This window comes from Drosophila bipectinata, chromosome 3R, assembly GCF_030179905.1.
Source record: "Drosophila bipectinata strain 14024-0381.07 chromosome 3R, DbipHiC1v2, whole genome shotgun sequence".
NCBI classification, from domain to species: Eukaryota; Metazoa; Arthropoda; class Insecta; order Diptera; family Drosophilidae; genus Drosophila; species Drosophila bipectinata.
The window spans coordinates 19,096,448-19,108,595 of record NC_091739.1 but is presented as its reverse complement, the minus strand read 5'-3'; the positions used below and the strand labels follow the sequence as shown (position 1 = coordinate 19,108,595).

At 40.2% G+C, this 12,148-nt stretch overlaps 1 protein-coding gene across 1 annotated transcript; it reads left to right on the top strand.

Moving 5' to 3' along the window:
- The first annotated feature begins 850 nt into the window (after window positions 1-850).
- beat-Vb (beaten path Vb) lies at window positions 851-11,189 on the top strand. The gene is made up of 6 exons (XM_017249305.3): window positions 851-996; window positions 5,608-5,761; window positions 8,244-8,452; window positions 9,942-10,075; window positions 10,129-10,429; window positions 10,728-11,189. The coding sequence occupies exons 1-6, from the start codon at window positions 948-950 to the stop codon at window positions 10,877-10,879; spliced, it is 999 nt and encodes a 332-aa protein (XP_017104794.2). The 5' UTR covers window positions 851-947; the 3' UTR covers window positions 10,880-11,189.
- Window positions 11,190-12,148: the final 959 nt, after the last annotated feature.

The window sequence follows — 12,148 nt, the reverse complement described above, 5'->3', positions numbered from 1 at the left end:
TCCGCAGCAAAAACTTTGCCACGGTAATTTTAATAAACGCGTCAATGAAACCAAAACAATGACGACAGCATCAGCAACAATAACAACAACATTAGCAAGGGGAAGCCCACAAAAAAGAAGCCACAATTTGATTAGAGCATTAAAGGACTTTGTGCCACAAAGCCCGAAGCCCAGGGCCTGGAGCGAAGCAGAAAGCAAAAGCGTCCTGACCTCGGACTCTCGGAAGTCTATGCCTCAGCCTTTTGAGATATCTGGTCCTGGACCTCGGCCAGTAGCTATTGGAATTTTTTGGCTTCCGTGACAGACAAAGTTGTCTGCTATTTTTTGAGTTTTTGTTTTTTTTGTTTTTTTGGTTGGATGATGTTGGACCCCGGTGAATTTTTTAAAACTGTCAACGTTTAAATAACGCTGACAATGACAATAAACAAATGCAGTGGCAAAAAAATAACAAAAAGCAAAAACCGAGAGAAGTTTAATAAAAAAAAAAATCAAACGGAAAACTTTAGAAAAGTCGAACACGTGCGGGCGGAAAGCGAGGCGAACAGATGAATGTTTTTTGGACTTTGACGCCAAAAAAGTTTTCAAATTTAATAACCTTAAAACAAAAAAGCCATCGATTTCTTTTTAGTAACAAGGCTTCTCCATTCCATTTATTTTTCTAGCTCAATGGCCCGCTGCTGACCTGTCAATGGCATTTATCGATATCGAAACTATATCTATGTAGATACACGCCGATGTAATCATGAGAGACGTCGCGTAGGGTCGAAAAAGTTTTCCATAAAAGTTTCGACTAATAGAAAATATGGCCGGCCATTGAGTTTGGCCAAAGAGCAAAGTTTACCGCTAACGCCAACGCCAACGCCAAGGCCTCGCCCATCCCGATACCGTTCCATGTGGCCAGGGACCAGGCAAAGGATCGCATCCGGAAGCCGGGAGCTTTAAGGACAATGGACCTGGGCCACTGGCTGCTGCAGCTGGTCGTGCACATTCTGTTGGGTAAGTTAAAGCTGCGGCCGGTTATAATAATGAAAATATTTGAAACTTTTCATTTTATTGCCTTTTGCTTTTAATCCTTTTGCGAGTGCCATGAAAAGATGGCAACGAACCTTTTTTACGGCAAACTCGGCAACTTTGTGGCATCCACGCACACACACAACGGCAGCGGCGGCATAGTCATTTAGGCATTTCCGCTTCCGCTCGCCGCCATTGTGCATTTGGCTTCTGTGTGACCCGAACACGAATTAGCATAGCAATAAATGTGTTTGTTTGGGTGTCGCCACCTTTCGACCCGATTCTCTCTCTTAGCTGACCCGACCTCGACCGCATCAATTTATGTTAATTTTATGCCTCCGAAATTGTTTTTTAAATACACTTTTAATTATGGCCGAATGAAAGGCAAAGTGAACCGAGACGAGAACAGAACTTGGCATCGAAATAAAAATAATAATTTCAATTAGCCTTAATGTGTCTGCCGGAGATAAACAGAAAGTTTCTTTACCAACTCTGTAGTAGTCCATGTCGACTGTGGTACGGACAGGACGACGGATGGTCCAGCCTGGGATGATAATTGAAATACAAATTAGTTCCCACGTTCACAGAGCAACCAGCTGGAAAACATTGTCAAATATGAGTATTTTGCATTCACAATAGTATGAAATTGAAATTCAGGAACCGAGTCCTAAATCGAAATATGCATTCCATCAACAAAATCAATTTACCATGTTTATTTCGCACTCGTTAAAAATCAAATTTGCATCGAATATTTCACATTTACTATTTTTCAATTTATTGAACTATTTTTAGTTATTCAAATTTGTGATATGCAGATGGTATTTATTACAAAAATGAACCAGTAAAAAATGACAAACAATGCACACAGTTTCCACAGCTCTGAACTCTTTAACGAGTTCATGCATTGTGAGAGCAACCTCAAATGGCAAGGACAAGGACAAATGCCATGACACTCGGTTGCGATGGCATGACATTTGCATAAACCAAACATAAATGCGACAATTTCATCCCGCAGTGAGCCTTAAAGGATTTACCCCACCGAACCACTGAACCACCGAATAAAAACTGTGGCAAGGAAGTCTCGGGCGCTATATTTTATTTGCACTTTTCTAAAATTTATAGACGCTCTTAAAACTCACTGCAAACAGTTGGGCAAAATATGGGTCGGAGGGGCTGCTGCAAAAATAAATATTTGGCTACAACAGAGGCTGTTGGTTGGAGTTGCTTGCCTCAAGTGCCATAAAGTTTATTTAAACAAATTGCCGATTTTATAAGTGTCTTCAATTTTAGTAAGTGTGCGTTATGTCGACTTCTCTTTCCGCCTTCTCGGATTCCCATCCTGTCGTCTTTCCGCCTTTGTGCCTGCCCTTCCCCCCGAGGCTGGGTAAACGATGTGATGTCTCAGCCATGTTTGCACACAAAAATTACACTCCCCCAATTTGAAATTGGGCGGACAGATTGGTTGGGGAAAAATACTGACAAAGCCTCTTGCCAAATCCAAATCCAAGCTCCAAGCTGCAACTCAAGTTCAAGCTGAATCTAGGTCCTTGAAATCAAGTTTAAACGTTCACGCGTTTGCAGCTGCATACCAAATGGGATTTGCCCAAAATAAAAGCAAAAGAAATAAAAAAATAAATAAACAAGAGAACCACGCACATCAGCTGAAGAATCTCGGCCATGCTTTTTGTGGCCAACTAGCCCAAGCTCGTGTTGCTCGTTTCGCTTGCCATTTAGATGCTAGAAGTTGGCTTTTTTTTCCCTTTTTTTTTTTTTGATTCGATGGAGCTAGTGCGCTTTGCTGAGATTAGCATCTTTATTTGTGTTTGTTTGCCGCAACGCAGCCCAGAGCCAAACTAAAACAAACTCCCACCTCGGAGTGGGAGTGAGAGCCCGGAATCCAATCCCGGACTTGAAGTCACCCACTTGTCGTTGTCCTTGTTGGCCCCGCATTTGTATGCAAATTATAGACGGTTGGCCCCTCGTTTTTCCATCGTTTTTCCTTTAGATCCTTGGGCTGCTTACTTTTTACTTGGTTTACTGCAGATTTGTCTGTTCGAGCGTTTATCGTTTGTTGGCGGCAAATGCTTAAAGCGGATTTTCCCCTCAGCTAGATAAAATAGGCAAAATTCAGGATCTTCAGCAACTATTCGGCTTTGCTTTTTCCTATATTAAAGAGAAGCCTTCGAAGTCTTCAGAGCAGAAGAGCTTATTGAACTGTTTTTGGCCCTTGACTTTCATTAGAACTGGCTGAGATGTCTTCTTTGTTTGCGTAGCTTCATGAGCCACAAGCGAACAGATGCTTCCAGACAGACATATAAAGGGAATAGAGCGAATATTAAGGAGAAAGGCAGAATACACTACAAAAAAATGTATATGCATTGAAAGAAGAAATCCCTAAACATTTCTATTATAATCTAACCTTAATTTGCTCCTAATTTCCAGTTTCTGATTCATAATGGTATAGAAAACTAGTTCTTTTTTTTTTTTAAATTACCCTATTTTTTAAGTGCACATAAGCAAGTACAAATTGATGTGCTGCCTTAGTTGTTTCTCGGTCTTGGACTGAACCTCTCCCTGCCTCAGACGCATTCCCATTCTTATCCTGGTCTTGAGCCTCTGGTCCTGATTCAGAATCTGATTCTGAGTCTGAGGCTGGTTCTGGTTGTTAGGCAGCAAAGTTCACTCAAGTGCGTTGATTGCCGTGCAAAAAAGTTTCGTTTTGTCTGTATTTGATGTACTTATTTTTTTTATTATTTACATACATACATACATACATACGAACAAGCGAAAGACAACGCACACACCCGCACAACCGCAAACAGTTGTGTCCTGTTCTCAGTCGCGCAGGTGAAGTTTTCCATTTACTTTTCCTCTACGGCTGTCATTAAGCTGCGGTTGCCGCTGCCATTTGCAAATGTGTTTGCCATTGTTGTCCTTGTTTCTGTTGCTGTTGCTATTGCCCTTACAGTTGCTATTGCCATTGCTGTAGCTGTTGCTGTTTTGTTGTTTGTCGGCTGCTTTGACATGCTTCAAAGAACTCATGTCAGAATAGGAATCAGCATCAGGCTCCGCCTGCAATCGCAGCCAGTCACTTTTGTCTGTTTGTCTATTGAAAGTTTAAACCAGTTACCCCATTTCCCTCCTACTACAAATCCCAATACACTTTAAATTTAAGGATAAAATCAAAGGAATTCAGATAGTATGTAAATACTACCATTACCATAGTTTTTACCATAACTAGTTACTTTTTTGGAATGGAATCTCTTCAGATAGCTTGTATGTTTCATGCTAATTTCCCAAGGCCTAAACAAAACTTATTTTCCTCAAGTGCATAAAGCAACTCAAAGAGTTTTTCGGCTGCAAGCACACCGAAAATAAATACACTGCTCGTCCTGCCTTCGGCAATTGTAACTTTTGACATCCTTGCAAGTTATTTCAACTGTAAACTGCGACAAATTAAATTCACGAGTGCTGCCACTGCAACTGTTGCTGTTGATGTTGCTGCTGCTATTGCTGTTACTGTTTGCTGTTGCGTTGCTAGTGTTGTAGCTGCTGTTGCTTTACCTAATGCGATTTGCGAAAATTATGCACAAGTTGTCGGCATCCACTTGGCGTCGTCTCGCGGATTGCTTGCTTATCATGCGGCAGTGTGCTCCAGTTGCAATTGCAAGTTGCAACTTCAACTGCGGCATGACAGGGCCAAGATTATGGAAATTTGCAGCAGCAACTTCGGCATTTAGCGAAAAATGTAAGAAAGTGGAAAAACAGCATACCAACCTCCAGAACCAGAACCAGCTCCAGCACCATCACCGCAGCACCAACGACAAAAACCCATTGCAGCTAATGATATTAACCATTTTTTCCGGCATTTTCTTTCCGGCACTTTTTTTTTTTTGCTTTCACTGTTTGCACTTAAAAACGTTCTGGAAATTGTAAAAACCAGAACGCGGTGACTACCAGTTGTAGTTACCATTGTTGTTGGCGGCAGCATTTAGAGAGTTTTTTTGTTCCCTAAGATTCTGTCTGAGTTTTAGTGTCGGGACTTTCTACAAATTAAATTAGTAGTCTTGCTTCTTAAAGTTCTCTCCTGAATATTTGCTTTTATTTTCAGTTTTCTTAAATTAAAGTGATCCAAAAAAGGTTACAACATAGATTAATATATAAAAAGAACAATCTTCGTTAATTTAATCTTTTTTTTTTTTGGGAATAAGATTTCTTGCCCAAATGGTTTTTGAAAAAAAGGTTCAAATAATAATTTTTATTACCATACAATCTATGACATGGCATCAGGATTTTGTGGGGCTGGTTTAATGCCTCAATTTAAGGCAGACGAATGCAAAACATTTTCATTTCGTTGCCACTTTTTCGTATTTACTCTTTTTATTCAGCATTTTTATGGCATTTCTCATCATTTTATCTGACGTTTTTCATCTCGCTGCACGAGACTAACCTTCTACCACCACTTCTCTGCTCTGCTCTCATCCTTGCCACCACGCTGCTATCGGAATATGCCACCGACAACCCGAATACACCGACCATCCAACAACAACCAAACAACTCCAACTCTGGGTCCGATTCCATCCGGCTGTGGCACAGTTGTGCGGCGCATTCAGTGTCTACGTGTGACTGACATCAATGTGCCACAAATTGTTGATTTTCGTGATAACGTGACATTATCCTGCAGCTATGACATAAGTGGTCACACGTTAAATTCGGTTAAGTGGTACAAAAACGGAAGAGAGTTTTTTAGGTAAGTACGAAGTGTAAGCCCATGTGGGTGCGAATATACAAATGTTTGTTTTTTGAGGGACATGCCTGTATCGTAACATATTTATAAATGGTACATACAGTGCGTCACAGATTAAAAATAATAATGGAACAACAATAACAATTTTCAAAGAAAAACAAATCCTATTTTCAATTAAATTTCCCAAATAAGCCAACTCATTTAATTTTCTTAATCATGCAATAAATCAATTATCGAACAATTGCATTTTAATTAACTGGGGAATCTTCATCAAGGAATTATAACTTAATCATTGGAATATCCTTTCTTAAATTGTTCAGCAATGCTATTACATAATTATGAGGGCAACCTGATCGTTTTGAGACGCACAGTCTCTGTTCATAATTTATGATATTTATTTCAACACGCAGCTGTCAGATGCACGGGAATCTGTGTCATGGTGCCCCGCCGACCTCTGAGCCCCCAGCGCTATTTCCTGCCCTTGCTGGGCTCCAGCGCACAAATATGTTGATTGTCAGACCAAGTTTCTTGCTCAATTAATTATTAAATAAATTAATTTGTGTTTGCAAATTAATTTAAATGTTTGACCAAACAGAACCACCGACTTCCCAACAGCTTCGAGCCGTTCATCTCGCATTTATTATTTATGCACACACATCGTTTCCAGCGAAACAAACAACAAATTAATTGCCAAAAGTGCGCACATATCGGTAGTGGTGGCCAAATATTATGATTAAAAGGCCATTTGGCCGCAACTTGGCCACAACAAGTGGCAGTTGGTCGTTGTGGGGGGGCGGGCTTTGATTATTGTCAGGTTTCAGCTAGAATGCCGCCGCGGTTTTGATGGTTTTGAGTGTTGTGAGGGTGAGGGCGGTATAATGAAAAATCTCGAGTAGTTGCCTCTCGCATTTTGCTTAATTAAAAATGAGCAGCGCGCTCAGATACTTTGGTTCACATACTAACAGCTGCAATATATGAAGGGAAAAGTCCGGAGACGGCAATGGAGAAAGGCAACGAGACAGTTAGCGGGTCCTTAGGGGGCAAAACGAAAGTTTTAATTAGACAGCAGCACGTAAAAGTCAACTGGAGGCAAATTGCAATTGCAATTCCACTTGCACTTGCCAGCCGAATGCAAATTAAGGCAAACACAGCTCGCAAAGGGCACCAAACAAAAGAACAAGTTTCAACTTAAAGACAAAAAAACTTGCAACATTTGGCCACTTTTAAGTTTTTTCAACCGGGTAATTGCGCATGCCTTCCGAAACTATTTTTTAATATTTTTTATATAATTCTCATCTTGTTTGTTGTCAGCTTGGAAAGTAATAAAGAAAAACCAACCTAATTAGACGTGAATTATATAAATTCCTTGAAAAAGCCAATACTTTTTTAAGTTAAATCTTTCTTAAAATTATTATATCTGGCATAGTCTTGTTTAGTTTATATTTCTCATGAAAACCCTCCAAACAAACAAAAAAACTTTAGCAGGCTTCTGGCCCAAAACAAATCCCCTTGTTACGAGCATGGGGCGGCAGTGGTTGGCGTTTATATTGCTTATCAAATTTGTTGATTTGCTGCCGCAGTTACCGCCTAAGCCGCAAATAATGCGAAATCGGTTCTGTCCGCCCCCTGGACCCCCTTTCACCACACCATTCCTATCAAGGCTATTAACAAGTAGCGCTCAAAGGCGACTTATCAACACAACGGCAGCGCAGAAAAGTAGGCAACGATTCTTTTTTGTTTGCTTCGGCCAGGGTTTTATTTATGTGGTCCTTGGGAGGGGTTGAGAAAATACCACTTGACATCTGTTTGTATGCGTGTGTGTGTTTGTGTGTTGGACAAGTTTTCCACTTGAACACTTTTTGTTGTGGATTCCGCTTTTTACATGTTTTGAGGCATTTGTGAGATTAATGAGCATCAATCCACAATACCAAACAAATTAAAGGGCTGCCCTCGGCTCCCAGTTCTCTTCTGGCTACCACTAGCCCATCGTATTGGCGTTCCCCCCGTATTCCGAACTGGCTTTCCACACGTTGAACCCACATAGGCAATCAGTTAAGGTTGAGTGCATGTAAGCCACTTGTCTGCGAGTGGCGAAAAAGAGAAACGATTCCTCCATTTCCTGGCCAGTTTGCGTTGATGGGTTTGAAAGCTTTTAACCCAAGCCTACGACACACATCTGCAGATTATCAGTTGGCTTCCGAAAGGGAGAAGGGTTTCTTGCAATTTGCGGCCACTTTGCCGGCTCATCTCTCAGCCACTTTGCAAGTGTTGCCATTTTGGCTATTTTCTCTTGAAATTTTACTGAAAAAACTGTAATATTTAAAACTTAATATAAAGACAAATTGTTGATTTTTCTTATATTTTGAAATTTGTAAATTACTTTTTTCTAACAACCAAATATAAAATATTTTGTAAGCTAAATATTATATATCACCACTATCCAGAATCCATCACTCACCCAATCTTTGTCTTTCACATTCCGCAGATACTCGCCCCTCACACCGCCCACCTACATACCCTTCGATGTGGAGGGGGTGCGGCTGATCGATGGCGGCAACGATTGCAACGAATACTCCTGTCGCGTAGAGCTCAATTTATTGGGCGTCCAGTCGTCGGGCGTTTACAGGTGCGAAGTGTCCGGAGATGCACCCCATTTCCAGCTAACAGCACGCGATGCCAACATGAGCGTCGAGGGTGAGTGCTTGAGTAATGAAATGCAATTCCAATTGTTAGTCTTATATTAACTGGAATGGGCAAAATATATATATCTACCAAACCATCTACAAGTACGTATACTTGTTTAAAAACTACCTGGGAAGTGTGATGCAAATACGGCAACACTAAGCCAAAAAAGCTGAGTTAAACTGGGTTTAAAACACAAACAAATACAGAATATCATACAAAAATTATTAATAGACATAGACTTTAATATTCTTACTCATTAAAAAGACAACAAGTTTATCCAGATTTTAAAAACTAAAAGGAAATTATTTCAGTGCACAGGTGTATACTCCTGGTTGCCTTTACTGCGTCAGCGAATGCTCCACGGACTGCTGCTGCTTTGCTTCTTTTGCTGCAGCACAGCATAAACAGAGTAAAATGTGTAATTTCCGTGATATTTTAATAGTAAACAACGGGAGAAGAAAACTGCAAGAAACATACAACGCCGTTTGCATATATGACGAGCCGGCAAAGTGGCCAAAGAGGGGTATGGAGGTGAGGAAGCTACAAGGCGGTCGGGTGATTGGGTGGCGCACACGCACAGGATAAGCTGTGAAGCAGCAGCGAGCCATGCAGCCAGCGAGTCAGCCAGCCATTCAGGATGTGCTCGCGAGAGGAACAGCGGCGCGTTCATAAAATGTAACCAAGAGATGCATGTGATTCGCATCCGCACACCCAAACACCCAGACACCCACAGCGCCCGCACAGCGCACCCTAGCTGCTCCTACGCTCCAACATGTACATGAGCTTGTGTGCGGCTCTGTGATTTACGGCAGCACTTTATGCTTAAAAAGGATATCGCTAAAATGAAAAGCTCCGCCACTGCCACAGAGCCTGGGCCTCCACTGTGCCGTCCTCCTGGCTCGTCCTTTTTTCTACTTCTTACCCCCGCCGTCCATGCTCCTTTTAGCTTGTGCGTGTTGCCTTCCTCTTATTTTCGCTTTTACTTTTGCTCCACAGGATGTTTCTCTGCATGTGTTTTATGATCATCTATTTTTCCGCTGATATAAAATAAATATCTTGTAGATGCGGGGTAGCTGTGCCGCTGGCTCTGCAGTCTCTCTGCTGTTACATTTCCCGGCACTACTGTTGTTAAAATATTTTTAAAAATTTATCAAAAGCAAATAGAGAATTTGCGCAAAACAAACAAAAACAACCATAAAACCAGAAGCACCGTGAGCAGCTAAAAAAAAAATAAGGTGCACCATTTGCATGTGTAATGTGCGTTTAAAATTAGCTAAGGACGTAACTGAGATGCAGTCAGCCAAGGGAAAAGTCATCTGTCCCAACTTTGCAATCTTTCTGAGCAATTTTCAGTGGAATTTTATGTCACAAACATGATAAAATAGCTTTTGTTCTTAAAACCAAGGTATCAGGGATTAATATATTGTTTACTTACAGTAACTCTATACAATATTACTTTTTTATTTGATTAAAATAATTATTTTTTTTATAATTTTAGCTCTCCCGCAAAACAATCCTCTTATAAGCAGTTTCCACTCCATGTATCGCTACGACGATTTTGTCCAAGTTAATTGCAGCACTGACTTTTCTAGCCTTTATACCCGGATAACCTGGTATATAAATGGATTGAAGGTAAGGCACAACCTTATACTATTATTAATTTTTATAAAAATAATTCCTTGTAGGTCTCTCTAGTGGATCTATTGCCCAGCATAGAAACTACGATCGCTGCCCACGACTACAATATGCGTCGTGTGGTATCCCAATTGAATTTCTATGCCAATGAGCAGCGATATCATCAATTGCAACTCAACAAGCTGGTTCAGCAAAAGCGAACCATATCGCCAGCTCGCCTAGGTCTGGATCTGCGATGTGTGGCGGAAATAGATCGATATCCGGACTTGCAACGTGAGGCAAGCATGACGGCCCAGCTCTTTCGCGACGACCTCGACCTCAAGAATCAGAAGCTAACCAACTCCAGATCGGGTAAGGAAATGACTAGGGATTTTAATCTGTTTCAAGAGTTTTCTTAAATTTCCTTTTAATTTTATTAAAAGCCAAACCATGTTTGTGAGTGGCTGTTAATGCACTTGACCGCAATGTCAATGGCCGCTAATTAAAAATAAATACGATTCCAGACAGAATGACACACCGCGGCACTGTCGCTTGCTTGTTTTGACAATTTTAACGCAAATTAATAAAAACGTGGTCTCTTTTCTTTCTCTCTCTCTTTCCCACTCTCCATCTCTTTTACTCGCCCTCGCAATCCCATGTGAAATTCCAGTGGCCAGCATTCCGGATGGCAAAGTGCATCATCTGCAGCTCCGGGCAATGGTAATGGCTGCTGGGATGACCGCAGCGCGACTTTTGACGCCGCTGACATTTCAATATGGCGCACGGAAGTCGGCCCGCTACAAAATGGCGGCGACAGGATGAATTGCGTGTTTTCTGTTTTCCGGTTTTTATTGCGTTTGTTGAAATACTTTTCTAGCTCTAAGCAACTGAAATGCACGTGAGAATTTACAAACAAAAAACTTTAATGAAAAACACAGCAGAATAAATATGCAATGTAACAAGAATGTATAATTGTAATTAAATGTCACTGAGTTTAAAGAACTACATAAGTAAAAAACAAAGGGAATTAACTTTAGTCTAGGCAAGCGGATATTGTAAATAGCCTTTAAGTGTGCAATGGAAATTTAAGAACACAAAAGAATCATCATCAATAAACGAGAAAACAAATAAATTAATGTGTTTCTCTTTTTTATATTTTTTAACATTCCTTCACGTTTGGTTTGTCAACAACCACAAAAGTGCCCTTAAATATGTTCTGTGGTGGTCCCTTCTCTCCTTTATTTATTCATTTATTTTTGAATATTATACTTTTCATTCTTATTTTTTGGGCGCTCTTCGAATTCTTTTGGACATGGCAGACATGTGCCCCATGCCAAAAAATGCATTCATTCCGCATACGCTTTTCCCGTTTCCATTTCGCTTTTAAATCGAATTCAATGAACTCAATTGAAATTCCCCCTTTGCATATATATATATATGCAAGTTTGTGGCAGTTAAAATGCCAACTCATTCCGAAGGATTCTTTTTTCTACACTGAAAAATAAAGTAACATTTAAAACCAACATTTTTTTTAATAAATTTGCTCTTTATTATACATTACTATTTGGATTTTAGTTATTCCTAACTTTCAAAGACCTTGTCGTTGGGACTGGGCCTATAAATCCCCTACGTTAATGTACCCACATTTACTGTCTTGATTGCAATTGATTAAGAACTTAAACAAAATTATTTGTTCAGTTAAATTTAATTTATTTCGTTACATTTTGGTAACACGCCCCTTAAAAATGAATCAAAGGGTACGACCACATTAAAACATCCCAATGGAAGCAGGACTTTCCTCACCCCAACAAATAAAAAGGAGCGACTTAAGTTTCCTGGCCAGAAACGACAGCAACAACAGGCAACGCAAAAAGACTATTAAGCGATAATTTATTTGTAATCTGCAATGTGGACGGAGGGTACAGCTTTCTTCAGGCGGATGCATTCGAGTTCGAAGGACCAGAAGGAAACAATGCACTGCAAAAAAATCCAAGAAACTAAAGGGGAAAATTATAAAAAAATAATAACAATAAATAGGATAAAAACAAATTTTTTTTTTAAATAAATCTTTTACAAAGAAACCATTAAAAA

Excerpts from the sequence above, each read along its gene's own strand:
- beat-Vb (XM_017249305.3), top strand. The coding sequence starts at position 948 with ATGGACCTGGGCCACTGGCTGCTGCAGCTGGTCGTGCACATTCTGTTG. Across the intron at positions 8,453-9,941 it reads TGCCAACATGAGCGTCGAGG|CTCTCCCGCAAAACAATCCT; the intron begins GTGAGTGCTTGA and ends TTATAATTTTAG. Across the intron at positions 10,076-10,128 it reads GGTATATAAATGGATTGAAG|GTCTCTCTAGTGGATCTATT; the intron begins GTAAGGCACAAC and ends AATTCCTTGTAG.